This window comes from Lutjanus erythropterus, chromosome 13 (genome assembly GCF_056507025.1).
Source record: "Lutjanus erythropterus isolate fLutEry1 chromosome 13, fLutEry1.hap2, whole genome shotgun sequence".
NCBI lineage: Eukaryota > Metazoa > Chordata > Actinopteri > Lutjaniformes > Lutjanidae > Lutjanus > Lutjanus erythropterus.
In genome coordinates, this window is record NC_139329.1 from 25,952,196 (window position 1) to 25,966,433 (window position 14,238).

The 14,238-nt window shown below is 38.4% G+C and overlaps 1 protein-coding gene across 2 annotated transcripts in view; it reads left to right on the forward strand.

The window, feature by feature from the left end:
• tln2b (talin 2b) overlaps positions 1-5,428 on the forward strand; it is a 114,913-nt gene extending 109,485 nt beyond the window's left edge. For both annotated transcript variants that reach the window (XM_084733442.1, XM_084733443.1), the window contains exons 53-57: positions 1,297-1,422; positions 1,523-1,585; positions 1,672-1,854; positions 1,939-2,064; positions 3,772-5,428. In XM_084733442.1, coding sequence (XP_084589568.1) covers positions 1,297-1,422; positions 1,523-1,585; positions 1,672-1,854; positions 1,939-2,064; positions 3,772-3,900 — 627 coding nt within the window. In that variant the 3' untranslated portion in view covers positions 3,901-5,428. The remainder of the gene's footprint in view (positions 1-1,296; positions 1,423-1,522; positions 1,586-1,671; positions 1,855-1,938; positions 2,065-3,771) is intronic.
• The last annotated feature ends 8,810 nt before the right edge of the window (positions 5,429-14,238 follow it).

Below are 14,238 nucleotides of genomic sequence, written 5' to 3' on the forward strand. Positions count from 1 at the left end.
GATTCTCCTTCTTCCTCTTCTTTACTCCCTCTCCTCTCTGCTCCTTCGTCCCTCCCACCACCCCATAAGGAGGGAGGGCTCTCCTGCTCCCAGCATGCCTCCTTGCCCTGCCCGCCCCCTCCCTCATCCTCTCTGAGCCGTTGTAGACCTGGAAGCCTTCTCTGCAGGGCTCTGTCTGATATGTTTGATATATTAGGTTGTTATTCAGTCCAACTATATATCAAACATATTCCTACAGTGTCCCGCCCTGTCTCCAGCCACGTGTGCCTTATGTGTTTATGGAGTTCAATCACATGCTGTTGACTGCTGAGGCAGAGATCTGTTAACTGTCTCTGAACCAGTGCACTGTGATCTTCATAATGGTTTTTAGTTCAGGTTATGAAAAATGGGACATCTGTCATATCTAGTTACCATAATGTTGTCACTTTTCTTTTGTGAAAGATGAAGTTGAACATTGTGCTCGAGGCTGTAGCTACAGTTGAGGACTCTGAGGTCATACAGTCTGTATTTTTTCTGGGTGACGTACTACAGATTAAAAATGAAAACTGAAACTGCAGTTTTTTCATATTTTATTATTTATACATCCGCCACATTATCAACTTATGTATGATATATGGACATGACCTCAATAATTTATGCCCATCTGCGTATTTTTTACATAAGAATGTCACAAATATTTTAGCTAAGATGATGCCAGCAGTCTTCCTTTAACATTATAACACTTGGGCGCAGTATCTAAGCATTTTCCCACAGCCCCTAAGTCAAATGAACAAAAAAAACCTATGCTGAGACATATATTACCAATATTTTTAATAGTTTTTACACATTCCACCTCCAATGTCTGAATACTCTTAATAATTAAAAGTTAAGTGCTCTGTGAAAGGGTGTGCTGTATTATTGCATTATTATTCTTTCATTATATCAGTGGCATAAAATGGTTATAAAATGGCAATAATATTGTTTATCACAATTATTTCTAGGACAATATATGTCCAACATAAGTAGTTACTGTGACGGGCCTATCTATATATAAATTCAAATTATTTTAGGCCTATTCATAAATGATAAATAAATGATTTCACCACCAGAAATTTATTCATGGCAATGTAGAAATGATTTAAACCAGCATTTAGACAAACAGCTGAATAGTCAATAGTTAGTTAATGTTTTTAACTTTCACATACAGTAATTGTCAAATGATCTTAATATTTATGAAATCCTAGCTACTTGGTTGATACAGTAAAAGTAATATATTTATAGTTGTAAGTCTCAATTAACATGTGGTTTTACTTTCAGCAGGCAGATGAGACGCTGGATTTTGAGGAGCAGATCTTAGAAGCAGCAAAGTCCATCGCTGCAGCAACTAGCGCTCTTGTTAAATCTGCGTCAGCCGCTCAGAGAGAACTGGTAGCACAAGGCAAGGTCAGTCAACACACTTACACAGACACTAAACAACACAGTATACATTTCTAATAGCATCAAAGAACATAAATGTAATGATTTCACCCGATGTCTACCTCAGGTGGGATCCAATCTAGCCAATGCAGTGGATGACGGCCAGTGGTCTCAGGGTCTCATATCAGCCGTGAGTTGCAGCACTTTCTCTCCTCCAGATTAAAACCAAATGAAGACCCAACCCAGGAGCATGTGTGACTTTGTTGCTTGTTCTAGGCACGTATGGTAGCAGCAGCCACCAGTAACCTGTGCGAGGCAGCGAACGCTTCAGTGCAGGGCCACGCCAGCGAGGAGAAGCTCATCTCTTCAGCCAAACAGGTTGCAGCATCCACAGCTCAGTTGCTGGTGGCCTGCAAAGTGAAGGCTGACCAGGACTCCGAGGCCATGAGGAGACTGCAGGTAAAACTGAAACTCGCTTTTAATTCAGCCGCGTCAAACTGTGTACCCATGGATTGTGCTAACTGTGAGATGATGTGTTTGAAGGCTGCTGGCAACGCAGTGAAGCGAGCTTCAGACAACCTGGTGAAGGCTGCTCAGAAAGCAGCCTTTGACAAGACTGAAGACGATAGCGTGGTGGTGAAGACCAAATTCGTCGGAGGCATCGCTCAGGTGAGACAAAATCCTGAAAAATGTTTATTATGTGAGACCTGGAACAGAAATCACTCCTATTGTGCGGTTTGCCCTTTTCATCAAGTGTTTGCACCTCTCGCTGATATGCCAAAATGCCAAATGTTGTTTTTCTGAAATTGTGATGAGCTGCTGTGGATAAACAGCCCATCAGCTGCATTTCAAAGCTGTTTACCAGGTTTACCAGACACCCACAGCTGCAAAACATCGCATCTCGTGAAGACTTGAGAACTTGCTTCCTTTTCATCTCTGCAAAAAAAAAGTATTTGACAGTAATTGAAGAGCAAGTGTGTCTTTTTCAAATCTCTAGGGTGCTACAGGAAGCTTTACTTCCCATCCTGATGGATTGAGTTCCTGTCTCAGTGAGTGGTGCAGCCCAGCTGGGCATCAGTTTGTCAGCTTCTCTATCTGTCCAATGAGGCTCAAAGTCTCATGTAGGGAGGAGAATTGTTGCACTGAGGGGAGCACTGAGGGGACGACATTGTTTCTTTAACCACTTTAGACTGCTATTTTCAAAATATTATAGCATACAAAATACTGGCACTCACTGATAAATTGTTTTCTTATTTTTTGTGGGCAAAAAACACAAATGCGTTTCAGCTTAAAGCCATCATGAGCGTGATAATAAATACCAGAAATGACAATTTGTTTAACAGGTGAGGATCAAACTTTAATTCCGGTTGGCACCTTCAGGTTCTTTTGCTCACAATAAGTCTTTATTTATCAGTGAGTGCCAGTCTTCTGTGTGTTTTTGATCCTACTGTAACTATGACGGTGCACCCAATATATTAATTAAGATCTGGAGTGTGCAGGCTGCTAGTTTTTATCAAAATATTATAGTCTAATACAAATTACCCTTACTACTATTATTCATTTTTATCTGAAAACTATTATGGTTGAACATTCTCTGAGATTATATGAAAAATATGCAAGAAGTTCTCTGAGATGACACAAATTTATAAGGGAAAAAAAATGGGGAAATAGTGTTTTTTTGTTAAAGAACCACATTGCTTCACTTTGCAAGAACAGATCAACGTCATCACAACACAGATGCTGCCACTCTCCATGTCGTATGGCTGCAGTGGACCTAATCGATTTGTAAATGAATTTAGCAATAAGAAAATGCTTGAGGATTTATTAATTTGATGATCTGTCATATTGTTTCTTGCTGTGCCATAAATCCAGTATGAATTCTGTGTAGATGTAGATATAACCAGTGATTTCCCTGCGTCTGTCCATTATGTTGTAGTTATCAGCTATCTCATATGTGAAAACAACATACTGATTTGGATCAGGTAATAGCTTTAATCAATTTTCTTGTATTTTACAACTTTTGTCTTGGAAAGTTTTTTTCTCAGAATATTACCCCCTTCCCTGGCTCTGTAATTTTTATGCCTCTGCACTGAAAACAATCTTTAGTAGCAGTTTGTTCTTTTAAGTACTTCTTTCAAAATGCATCAAAACCAGTTTGCTTCACGTGTCCATAAATGTAAAGGCCATTTGGTTCATTGAAAGCTATACCTTTTCACCACAGGATACAGTTTCCTGTACCGTCTCCAATGGGTAGTGCTGTACAGTGTGAGCAGAGTTCTGTGCGGTTATTGGTTTTTCATATCAAGCTATCCACAGGAGTGGGATTATGACAAGCAGAAGCCACATTTTCTGTCAGCTGTTCCCGTTTCTCCTCAGATCATCGCGGCTCAGGAGGAGATGCTGAGGAAGGAGCGCGAGCTGGAGGAAGCGCGGAAGAAGCTGGCTCAGATCCGACAGCAGCAGTACAAGTTCCTGCCCAGCGAGCTGAGGGAGGACGAGGGCTGATTGGCTGAGCGGACGAGGATGTGTGCGCCGCGCTGATGACACCCTCATGTCATGGGGAGCTGTTGCCGATGTACGATTGGCTGCTTTACTCTCATATAACCGAGGAATATACGGCACTTGAAACAGGCCTGTTTGGTGAGAAAAACAAGTGCCTGTATTCTGTAGTGTATTTGTATGTGTGTGCGTGTATGTGTGTGTGTGTGTGTGTGACGTGTGTATGTGTTTGTCAGTTGAATGGCATTGACATTCAGAGTTCAATATGGAGAAGGTTGTTACAGTATGATCAAGTTGTATGATAAACGTATCATTGCTTTGTGAGTGTTACTGCATCATGAGCATTTCTGACTGTTACAATCATGAATCGAAGATGTTACGAATGCAGAAATCCTCTATAATCTTTGAATGTTCTATAATTGTTGAAGGTTTAGAGCAAATAGAGATGAACTGATGATGATATCTCTGCAACTGGCAGAACAAATCTAAGGGTCCATGGAGGGGTGGGAGGGAGGGAGGGGGAGGGTGGCTCATTTCACCACTGGCTTGCATGCACCATAATGTCTATACATATCAATGAAGCTACTAACCAATAGAGTAGTGTAGAGCGGAAAGGCACTTGTATTTTACTAATAAAAATGTGAACTTGGGGTTTGCTGTTAAACTAGCAGATCTTAAGAATCCAAGGATTCTCATTAAATGTTGTTCAGCTTGGCGCCAAACAATGAGGGGTTCTGATTGGAGGGGGAAAAAAAGACCACTGGCCAACACTAGCTATAGAGGGTATGGACATGACACCACAGTATGCAGTCACACCCACTGAGTAGCAAAAAGACGACTGAGTGGCAGCATTAGCTTTGGGAATGAAACAATAATCAGTTTCATGATAAACCGCAATAAATTTCAGCCGATTAGTATTACTATTTTGAATTTTAACTATGGACATAGCAGAGTTTATGCGCTTTGAAAACTTGTGTCAGTGAAACCACTGGCATCGCAAAAGACATGATGCCATTTCAAATCATCTGAGATTTTCAATATAACACTTTAAAAGATTTCAGTGTGTGTATCAGTACTTTCTAAATATTTTCAGCACATTTAAACAATACTGTGATGAGAACTGTGATACTGTAGTCACCGTAATCGTGATGTGAAAATTTCATACTGTCTCATCTTAAGTTAGTGTTCAACTCAAAAATGGCAAAGAGCTGTTGTTGGATTGCCGGTGCAAATAGATGCAACAAGAAATCCGAGCCGTCATTTTTACAGACTGCTGAAAGCTAAATAAAAGAGAAGCAAGTGGATCACTGCGATTCAAAGAAACAACTGGAATCCAGTCATGTGAAAGGTGTTTTGCATTTGCCTTTTTGGGTCAAGTATTTTGGATGTTTGGGTAAAATCATACCTTAAGTTATAAACTGTATTGACTAACTTCACTCATCAAATAAATATTTAGCACCGTGGGCCTCATTAGACACTTTGAGCCCCAGTCTGACTTCGAGAGACGGGGTAAATCTTAAATCTTATCTGAGTTTAGGATGACATTTAGTATTTTTGGTACTGTAGGAACATGTTTCCTAACTGCATTTAGGGAAAATGCTTTACTTAATAATTTCCTTAAGTTAGAAATCATATGAATATATTGAACCACATGAAAACTGAAATATTATGATTGCAAGGCAACTCAAAAAGGATGACACTTTAAATTTCCTGGACCAGGTATTAATGTGTGTCGACTGCCATGATTATTCATTTTCAATTTGACCAGTGTGCCATGTTGTGCCACATGCTGTATTGATCAGATTGGTGGGGTTCCGGCAACACGATTAATGCCTTTTTGTCCATTATAACAAGCTGACCAGTGACAAGTGACGAGCCGTTGTCAAGGATACGGGCAGTCTCATGTGCATTCCAGATATAAATACAGGCATGACGGGACGAGTACCAATCGAAGAATCAAGTTTACTGTTTTAGTTCTAGGAACCCTGATTCCTGACCGCATGTCAGTGTCTGTGAACCACCGTTTCTTTGGTGAGTTGTAAGGATCTCTGTTCAGTCCAACCGCCTTTAATTTAAGCATTTAATTTAATGCATAATTTGTTTCACTCTCGTTTTCCCCACTAAAAGCGGCTGTGTTGCAGGATGTTTTGCCACTCAGTCCAACTGAGGAGGCATGTTGTGGTCAGTGCATACCCTCTATACAGATTTTTATTCTTCACTATAATTTTTTAAATAAACTAGTCGTTCTTAAAGAGCGGACAGGTGTAATCTGTGTTATTCAGAGAATCTGGACTGTATGTGACCAAATATGTCATGCTGCTGTCGCTTCACGTAACCCTGTTAACCAGTTCTTCCCTTGCGTACACAGAGCTGTGTAAGGAATATATGTTTACATTATTTGTCATGTTGTTTCTCTCTTCTCTTCATGTTTTAATTCCTCTCCCCATTAACACTGGCCAGATTTTGTTCGGGTACCCACTGTACTGTACACACACTTAAACACACAGATAGTTATTCTCCACCAGTCACTGCCCTGTCATGGTAAAGGCATTTTCACTTTAGACTGTCTATAGCAATATTTCACACTGAATATTCCAACAAGATGAGACTCTGCGCTGTTATTGGTTATAAGATTGGTTGTGTGCAATGGTATTTGGCTTTGCGCTCTTGAATGAAATGAGCAGACATTATGCACTGAAGTTGCTCATAAACAAACGCACTGAAGAAGGCAATTTAACACTTCCATTGTATTAAATGTAGGACGTTCTCCTAACAAACTAGAAGGAAATAGATTCAAGCTCTGATTGAGGAAACTAATTCAATGTTTTTTTTTGTTTTGCTTTACTATATTAATGTATAATATATATTGGAAATTTGACGCAGTTCATCTCCTCAGTCTGTCAGGACTGCATTGTGTACTAGTGCCTTACTGGAGTCTGCCCTGCGAGCAGCTGAAGATCAGGCTGGGTGGGAGCCTGAGCCTTGTCCTCTCTGGATCAGAACATTTTGCCAGTCTAATCCCCGTCGGGGTCTTAATAAACTGTCACCTAGTCCTTTGCCATACAAAACAATGCCTTGGCTGGTGGCCCACTTGCCTACAACGTTATAATGCTGATATAAAAGGGCATCTGTGGATACCTTAGGATTTAGAGACCATATCGGAAGACTAACACTAGACTGCATTCCATGAGCATGTGGCAATTTGTGTTTGAAGTTGAGAAATTTTGGAAATCATTATGCCAAGTCCCTCTTAAACGTCGGACTGATTAACTCCCTTGTTTCATTGTCTAACCACTATTAAAAAAAAATATGTTTTTATCAGTAAATGTAAGAATTACCCTGAAATATATTGTCTAACTGATTTGTGCGAGTATTAACGGAAATAGAAAAAGTTACTAGCTCTGTTATGAATAGGTGTTGTGCTTTCTTTAACAGACTGCGTTAGTTTTATGATTTGATGCTGTATGTATAATATTTATCTGGTCACAAAAGTATTTTTTGTATTCACCAAAAATAAAGAGTTTCAAACAACCACTACCATTAAGATTATTTTGTCCTTTTTCGTATAGAACAGGGCCAGGTCCTAAAAACCAGCCTAGAATTAGGAATATGTCTCTGCCAAACCATATATAAGTTCAACAGAATTGATACCACTGTCAAATGTATTAAAAACAGTTTTCCCTGAACAGTTCTTTCAACTAGGTCCTAAAATGCTCCTGTGTTATTAAACACAGTATATTATCATAAATAAAATGTAGCTCTGTGGGCGTGTAGAGGAATTCATTTAGCCAAAAATATGTGTTTTAGAGTATAGCTTTAGAGCACAATATATCTTTGAACAAGATATATCCCCTTAAATCATTTCATGTGATGAAAAATACTTACATAGTATACAAATGGTGGTAAATGTCATTTACCTTAAAGGTAGAATCAGTAGAGTTTGTCCCAGCTGTTTTTAAACCCACCAGAAAAATGTTGAGTCTTATTCCCAGGACTTTTTTGGTTTGTTAAAACTGTGTCGAGCCCAGCAAAATGAGAATATAAGTAAATACAGTCAGAGGTTAGGGTCTCTGCAGACACAGTCACACACTTAATGAGTTATAAATGATGACTGAAAGGGATTATATTTTTATGAGTCTATACATTGTATTTTTAAGGAAAATCTTGCATATTATACCTTGAATTGATATCTAACATTTTATATCTGACCAAAGTCTTTTGGACATATTGCATGAGGAAAAACACGTTCCAATTTTTATTCAGTTATATTACAAAAAGTACAAGGGTTGACTTCAAATTTGAACCACTGTTCAAAGAAATTATTGGAGAAATAGGTCATTTATGAAATTTAGAATGTTCTTTATCCATAATAGATGGTTAAAAAGTTTCTATACCAGGGAATTCATTAAACACTTTTAGAACCTGACTAATACATTTGTTTTTTAATGTTTTATAATTAAAGCTACAATCAGTAATCACTGAATTTAACAGTACTGATTCAACATTTGCATACATCCAGATATTTTTTTTTCATATCAGTGCATGCAGTTGACATGAGAAGATGTCTTGTAGGAAAAAGGTCATCCTGCATTCTTTCCAGCAGATGTCAGTGTTATCCTTCAGAGTTCAGTCAAAGGGGTCAGTGGATGTTTGCAGAAATATGCTCTAGTGGAAGGATTGGCTAAGTTTGTCAGACCAAATATGGACATAGTGGATGTGCTTTTTTCCCTCCTGGTTCGCAGACCAGACCTTCAAGTATGCAGTGATTCCCATTTAGATATTTTGGTTCACATGAATTCTGCTCTCTGGGTTACACTGCTTCACAGCTAAAGTCTTCAGTGGAGCTGTTTAGGTGCAGCCTCATGTTGACTTTTTGTTGTTAAATCAGATTTGAACTTGAACTTGAGCCTTTTTCCCCTCAGGTGGTACAAATCTTATTTCACTCTGAAGCTGCTCCTCTGAGCAGCATCTGGGGGCAGACAAAATGTGTAAAGGATGGTTAGAGGTGCCCGGCACACAATACACGGAGTCGTCCTAATGAACTCCATATTTGGTTGTTTGAGTGTTTTGGTCTCATGCAAGGCCAGGCCACACAGTGGAGCAGGGAAACTGAAGCCATGTGTTTAACTGGGAGTGCCCATCCACTACTCACCCTCTCACTCTGCTTTCAGTGTTAAAAACCAGGAGGATGTTTGTCTGGTTAACTCTGGCATTTGTGCGCAGCTATCAAAACCTCAGTAGATGAATGATGTAAAGCAGAGATGTGGCCTGGTCTTATTGTTCATGATTTCAGACTAATTGGTAAACCACTCTGTTATAGCCATGATCAAGTTTCCTCAAAGGTCCTGCATTTATAGCTTTTTTTCTGCAGAATTTCCATTTGGCAGAAGAAGCACCATGGTCAGCATGATGGCTGAAATGAAAACTAAAAATATTTTTGGGTTAGGGTTTTTTTAATGCACTCAACCACCCCTCTGTTCTATTTTTCAAGCTCCCCTTTTGTTTTGTTTTTTTCATTGGTTGACATTAAAGACACTTCCTGTCAAATGTCATTTTCCTTCACATGGACACGCGGGAGACCTTAGCCTTCAGAGCTTTCTGTCAGAAAGTGTTCTGCCAAAATAGTCTCTTTTAACCCAAACCATGATCTTTTCCCTAAACCTAACCAAGCAATCTTGTTGCCTAAACCAGAGGGTCAGCACCCTGCAGCTCCAGAGCCACATGTGGTTTGTTCGCCCCCCTCCAATAGCTCCCTGTGACATTAACAAAAACCTATATAAAATTTAATAACAGTTCTTCGTTTTTAACATTTTAATTGCCATTTATCCTCGTTGTAAGACTAACATGATTCTTACATTTCCAATTGTAAAACTTTGTTGCCTCCACCACTGATGCCACTGAAAAAGAAAAGTTTTAATATTTTGTCAACAAAACTGTGAGTCTCCCCAAGGTAAGTATGGATACTAAATCCAAAAAGGGGGAAAAAAAAGGAGGGAATTTAATAGCTGTGGTGTGTAGTTTTTTTTTGTTTGTTTTTTTGCCTAAAATGTTTCTTTTGAAGGCAAAGGTTGTAATCTAAACCAAACTGTATATAATAGTAATAATAATAATAATAATAATAATAATAATAATAAGAAGAAGAAGAAGAAGAAGAAGAAGAAGTCAACCAAGACCAAAAGTGCATCACATTGGACACAAACCCTGGTCCCCTAGGTGAAAGTCCAAGCTTTCTAGCAGAAAGCCCTGGAGGCTAACTATTCCCAATACCCAGATGTACAAAGATATGGACCCTAAACCCTCACCTTGTCTGGACGACGTTTGATGCTCGATTTGTTGCACTGTGCCATATGTCACTTGTTCCCAATCAGGAGGTCTCAATTCCACTAGAGGTCGCCAAACCTTCACGGGGGTAAAAGGCTTTCTTGATTTTAAGGGTTTAAGAATTTTTTAAATATGCATGTATATACAGTAGGTCTATATCTCAACATTTCATTCATTTATCTGCAAAAAGATATATTTTTAGAATTTAGATAATTATTTAATAGGATAAGGACGCAGTAAAGATCTGAACACATCTGTAAACGCCTAGTAAGCATGTATGATTATTAATAAATTAAAAAATAAATAAACTTTAAAAAGAAAATGAAAATTTCAGTATTCACAGGAAATAACCCGCTCAAAGTTCATCCCGATCCAATTTCCATCCAATTATACACAAACTTCCTGCAGCTAATGTTTTCATTATTTGGATTAATTGCACAGTTTGTCAGTTGTTACATACTGTTTCTGTTACGCATTGAATATAATATGAATTATCCATAAAATATGTCACTGTATCAGGGGTCGTCAGTTTGCTCTATGGTAGAAAAGGGATCCCATGAGGAAAAATGTAGGGAACCACTGGTGTATGCCATTGACCTCCTCAATCCCATAGATATTTGGCAGTTTTTTTATTCATTCCAAAAGTCTCATGAAGGTGTTGATACAATAATCCTTTGCATCAACAGTGGCATCCTAAATGTCTTAAATTCGCGGTGTTGGGAGGTTTGTTTTGCAGTCACTCTGACTCGTGCCATGCCTAATCCCCACGGCCTGGCAGCCATTTAGTTCAGGCTTTGTTCCACGCTCAAGTTCTCAAAGACGAAGCCATGTTAACCCGTGGCAAAACCAAACGACTCTGGGTCAACTCTCCACTTTCATCGTTTCTGCACTAATCTACAGTACACTGAATGAGCCGTGGCAGAGCAACAACAAATGCGCTTTGCTGTTCAAATCCATATGTTTATGTATTTTCCAGTGCGGTCAACAAGCCAGTTACTGTATGCTCAGAAGTGATACTGTGCAGGAATGGAGTCATGGCGTGCGCTAAGAACAGCCTCAGTGAAATTGAGAGATGTCACACTGGACAGCTATGTAGCCACTTATAGCATGTTAATAATACACTTTTAAATTTAGGTGTTTTTCAGTTTCTTAGTTTGCCTTTAACGTTATACTGTAACTATTACTATACTAAACAAATGGGCATACATGAACTGACATGGCTGATATATTTATTTGTTTGGAACCAAATTCTTGTAAGGTTAATATTATAAAAAAAAAAGGTTGAGAGGGCATTATGGTCTTTCACAGAATAGAGGGAGGGAAACTGCCCACAGCCAGCTTTCTCGACTTCTTGAGAAAAGTGATGGAAGAGGAAGTGAGGTTTGGAAAAAATGCACATCAGGAAAGGCTTTTGGGTTTTGGGCAGGGCCATTTGTCCAAAGAATGCTACTGAAACTTTCTCTCTTTTTTTTTATTTTGTAGACAACATCTCAGTGTCACGGTGCTTTTCTTCCTCAGCTAGAATGAATGTATGGGATGTTGTCATCCTTTGTCCCTTTCGGCTGTTTTCCAAGCACACCTGTTCTTCAAGATTTTTATGAACATTTACTGAGATTTTTTTTATATGTTTACACCCACTTGAGATGATTGGCATTCACAGTTCAGTGGTGAAGGCAAAGGAAGGGGTTTAGAAGTGTTTCAGCCACCATGTCAAGCCAAGAAATGTTCAGCTTGCCCAGGCTGATAAAACAGTGGAAACCAGTATTGTTCATGGTTTGAATGTTTGGCTTCAGTCCATTTTGTCAGGAAGTTTCACATACTCTAGACCCAAAGATGGTATGGCAGAGAGAAGGTAGAGGGCACAGGATTAATCACCAAAGCCTCGCAGGAATCCAGCTTCCTTTTTCTTTTTGTTTATGATACCTGTTTTGTATATGAAGTTGACTGAACCAGCTATTTATCCAAGTGCATCCTTCAGCAAGACTCTGAGGCCCTTTCTGTTGAAAGGATGCTGCCAATGTAATGAAGTTTGTGTAAGCACACTCTGAAAAGGCTCCGGAAAGGAAACACTGTGGACGATATCAGTGAATTGATCATCATTTTTTACATATTTTGTGGTCTAAATAACTAAAAGGTACAAAACGTTTTGGTATTGGTCCAGTAGTAACACCATGATTTTTAAATCCCCAGTGAGAGCTACCAGGGGGCTGAAGCAAACTGGAGAGAAGGTGAGTGAAATGCTAATTTTTTTTTTTTTTTAATAAATCATTTTTTTTAATGTAATTATTACTGCATTAATAGAGTTTCCATTGGTCCTTAAAATATCTTAATAATACATTTAACTTGTTGAAACCTGCAGAAACCATGATTTTTTGTTGTTCCTTTATGCTATTTGGGGGGTCTGGATATGGAAAAGTTTGGGAACTCCTGATAACACATTTTAAAGAGAGGTAAAATTACTCTTTATCTAACAGAAAATAGATTTAAAAATACAAGAATTACCCTATAAAAGGATACCCGTTGTTTATGCATACTCACATACCACCACCCCTGCCTGCTCCGAGAAGCGGTGCGCTCTAACATAAACCTGGGAGACAGCAGCTGATGGATCTGAGAGAACCTTTTCCTCAGGTCTGGAACACATGACTATTTTAGGTCATCAGCAGGGATCTCCCAACATGCTGGCTCCATAACGTATCCAACTGTACGGCCTCTGATTTAATGAGAATAGTAAACACAGTCTGCAAGATGACTTCTGTGCAGTCATAACTCAGAGCTGGTTATTGTCTATGTGCTGAGTTAAAACCCAAGAGGTTACAGTAATACTGCTCTTAAAATGATGTAATGGTTGATTTCACAATTTCAAATTTCGAATCTGACAGATATTAATTTTATGGAAGTCATCTGAGACCAGCTGGGTTGGATTAGATGAAATGAAAACCATGCTTTCTATGTAAGATGAGAAAAAAAGTTGGTTCTCATAGTCTGGGCTTTAACTGCCACATTTCATGAGAGTGATATTTTCAGTGTCATATTTCAGGAAATGTTCCACATTCTGCTTTTATGTAATTCAACAACAGACAGAATTCCAGCAGTGGAAAGTAGCAAAGTTCAAATACTTCATTACTGTACTTATACAGAGTTTTCAGGTATCTGTACTTTACTTGAATATTTAATTTTCTGGCCACTTTTTCCTTTAACTCTCTACATTTTAACACAAATATCTGTTCTTTCTACTCCTCACATTTTCAACACAGACTTGTCACTTTAGTTTTAATGCATTTGAGGAGAATTAGTGGTTATTTAATTTTAAATCACTGCCACCTCCTCAACATCAAGACTGCTTTCAGTGTAAATGAACAGAACAATAAGGCACAGAAAAGGCTATTCCTTGGTGTATCCATCAGTCTATATCATGCACAGCAGATATGATGAGAAGAAAATGCTGTAAAAGATGGAACAAGATTAAGACAAAGTATAAGACGTAACAAGACAAAAACGGCGTATAAGATACAATAAGACAAAAAAGATGGAACAACATGAAAGACAAAAAAGAGGTAAAAGACGTATCAACACATAAACGACACAGCAAGAATTAACCAGATGAAAATATGACGTAAAACATGTAAAAACAAAAAAGACATAACCTGAAAAAAACGACGTAGCAAAATGCAACAAGACAAAAATGACACAAATGATGTAACAAGTTGAAAACGACATAAAAACACAAAAACAATGTACAGACAAAAATACTAATAATTACGTTACACAACTAAAAAGACCAACGAAACAAAAATACAAGTAAGAGTACAAAAAAGACAGATGTAGCAAAACAAAAAAGCTGTAACAAAATGAAACAGAGAGGGAGACTCAACCGAGGAAGAAAGGTGAGGTTCGGTTAGCTTTGTGCAGAAACAGCTCCTTCAGAGGACTACTTTTTACTTTTAAACTTTTGTACATTTCAGAGTCTGTACTTTTTCACTTTAATTTGAGTAAAGAAGTTGAATCAGTGCTTCTACTTTT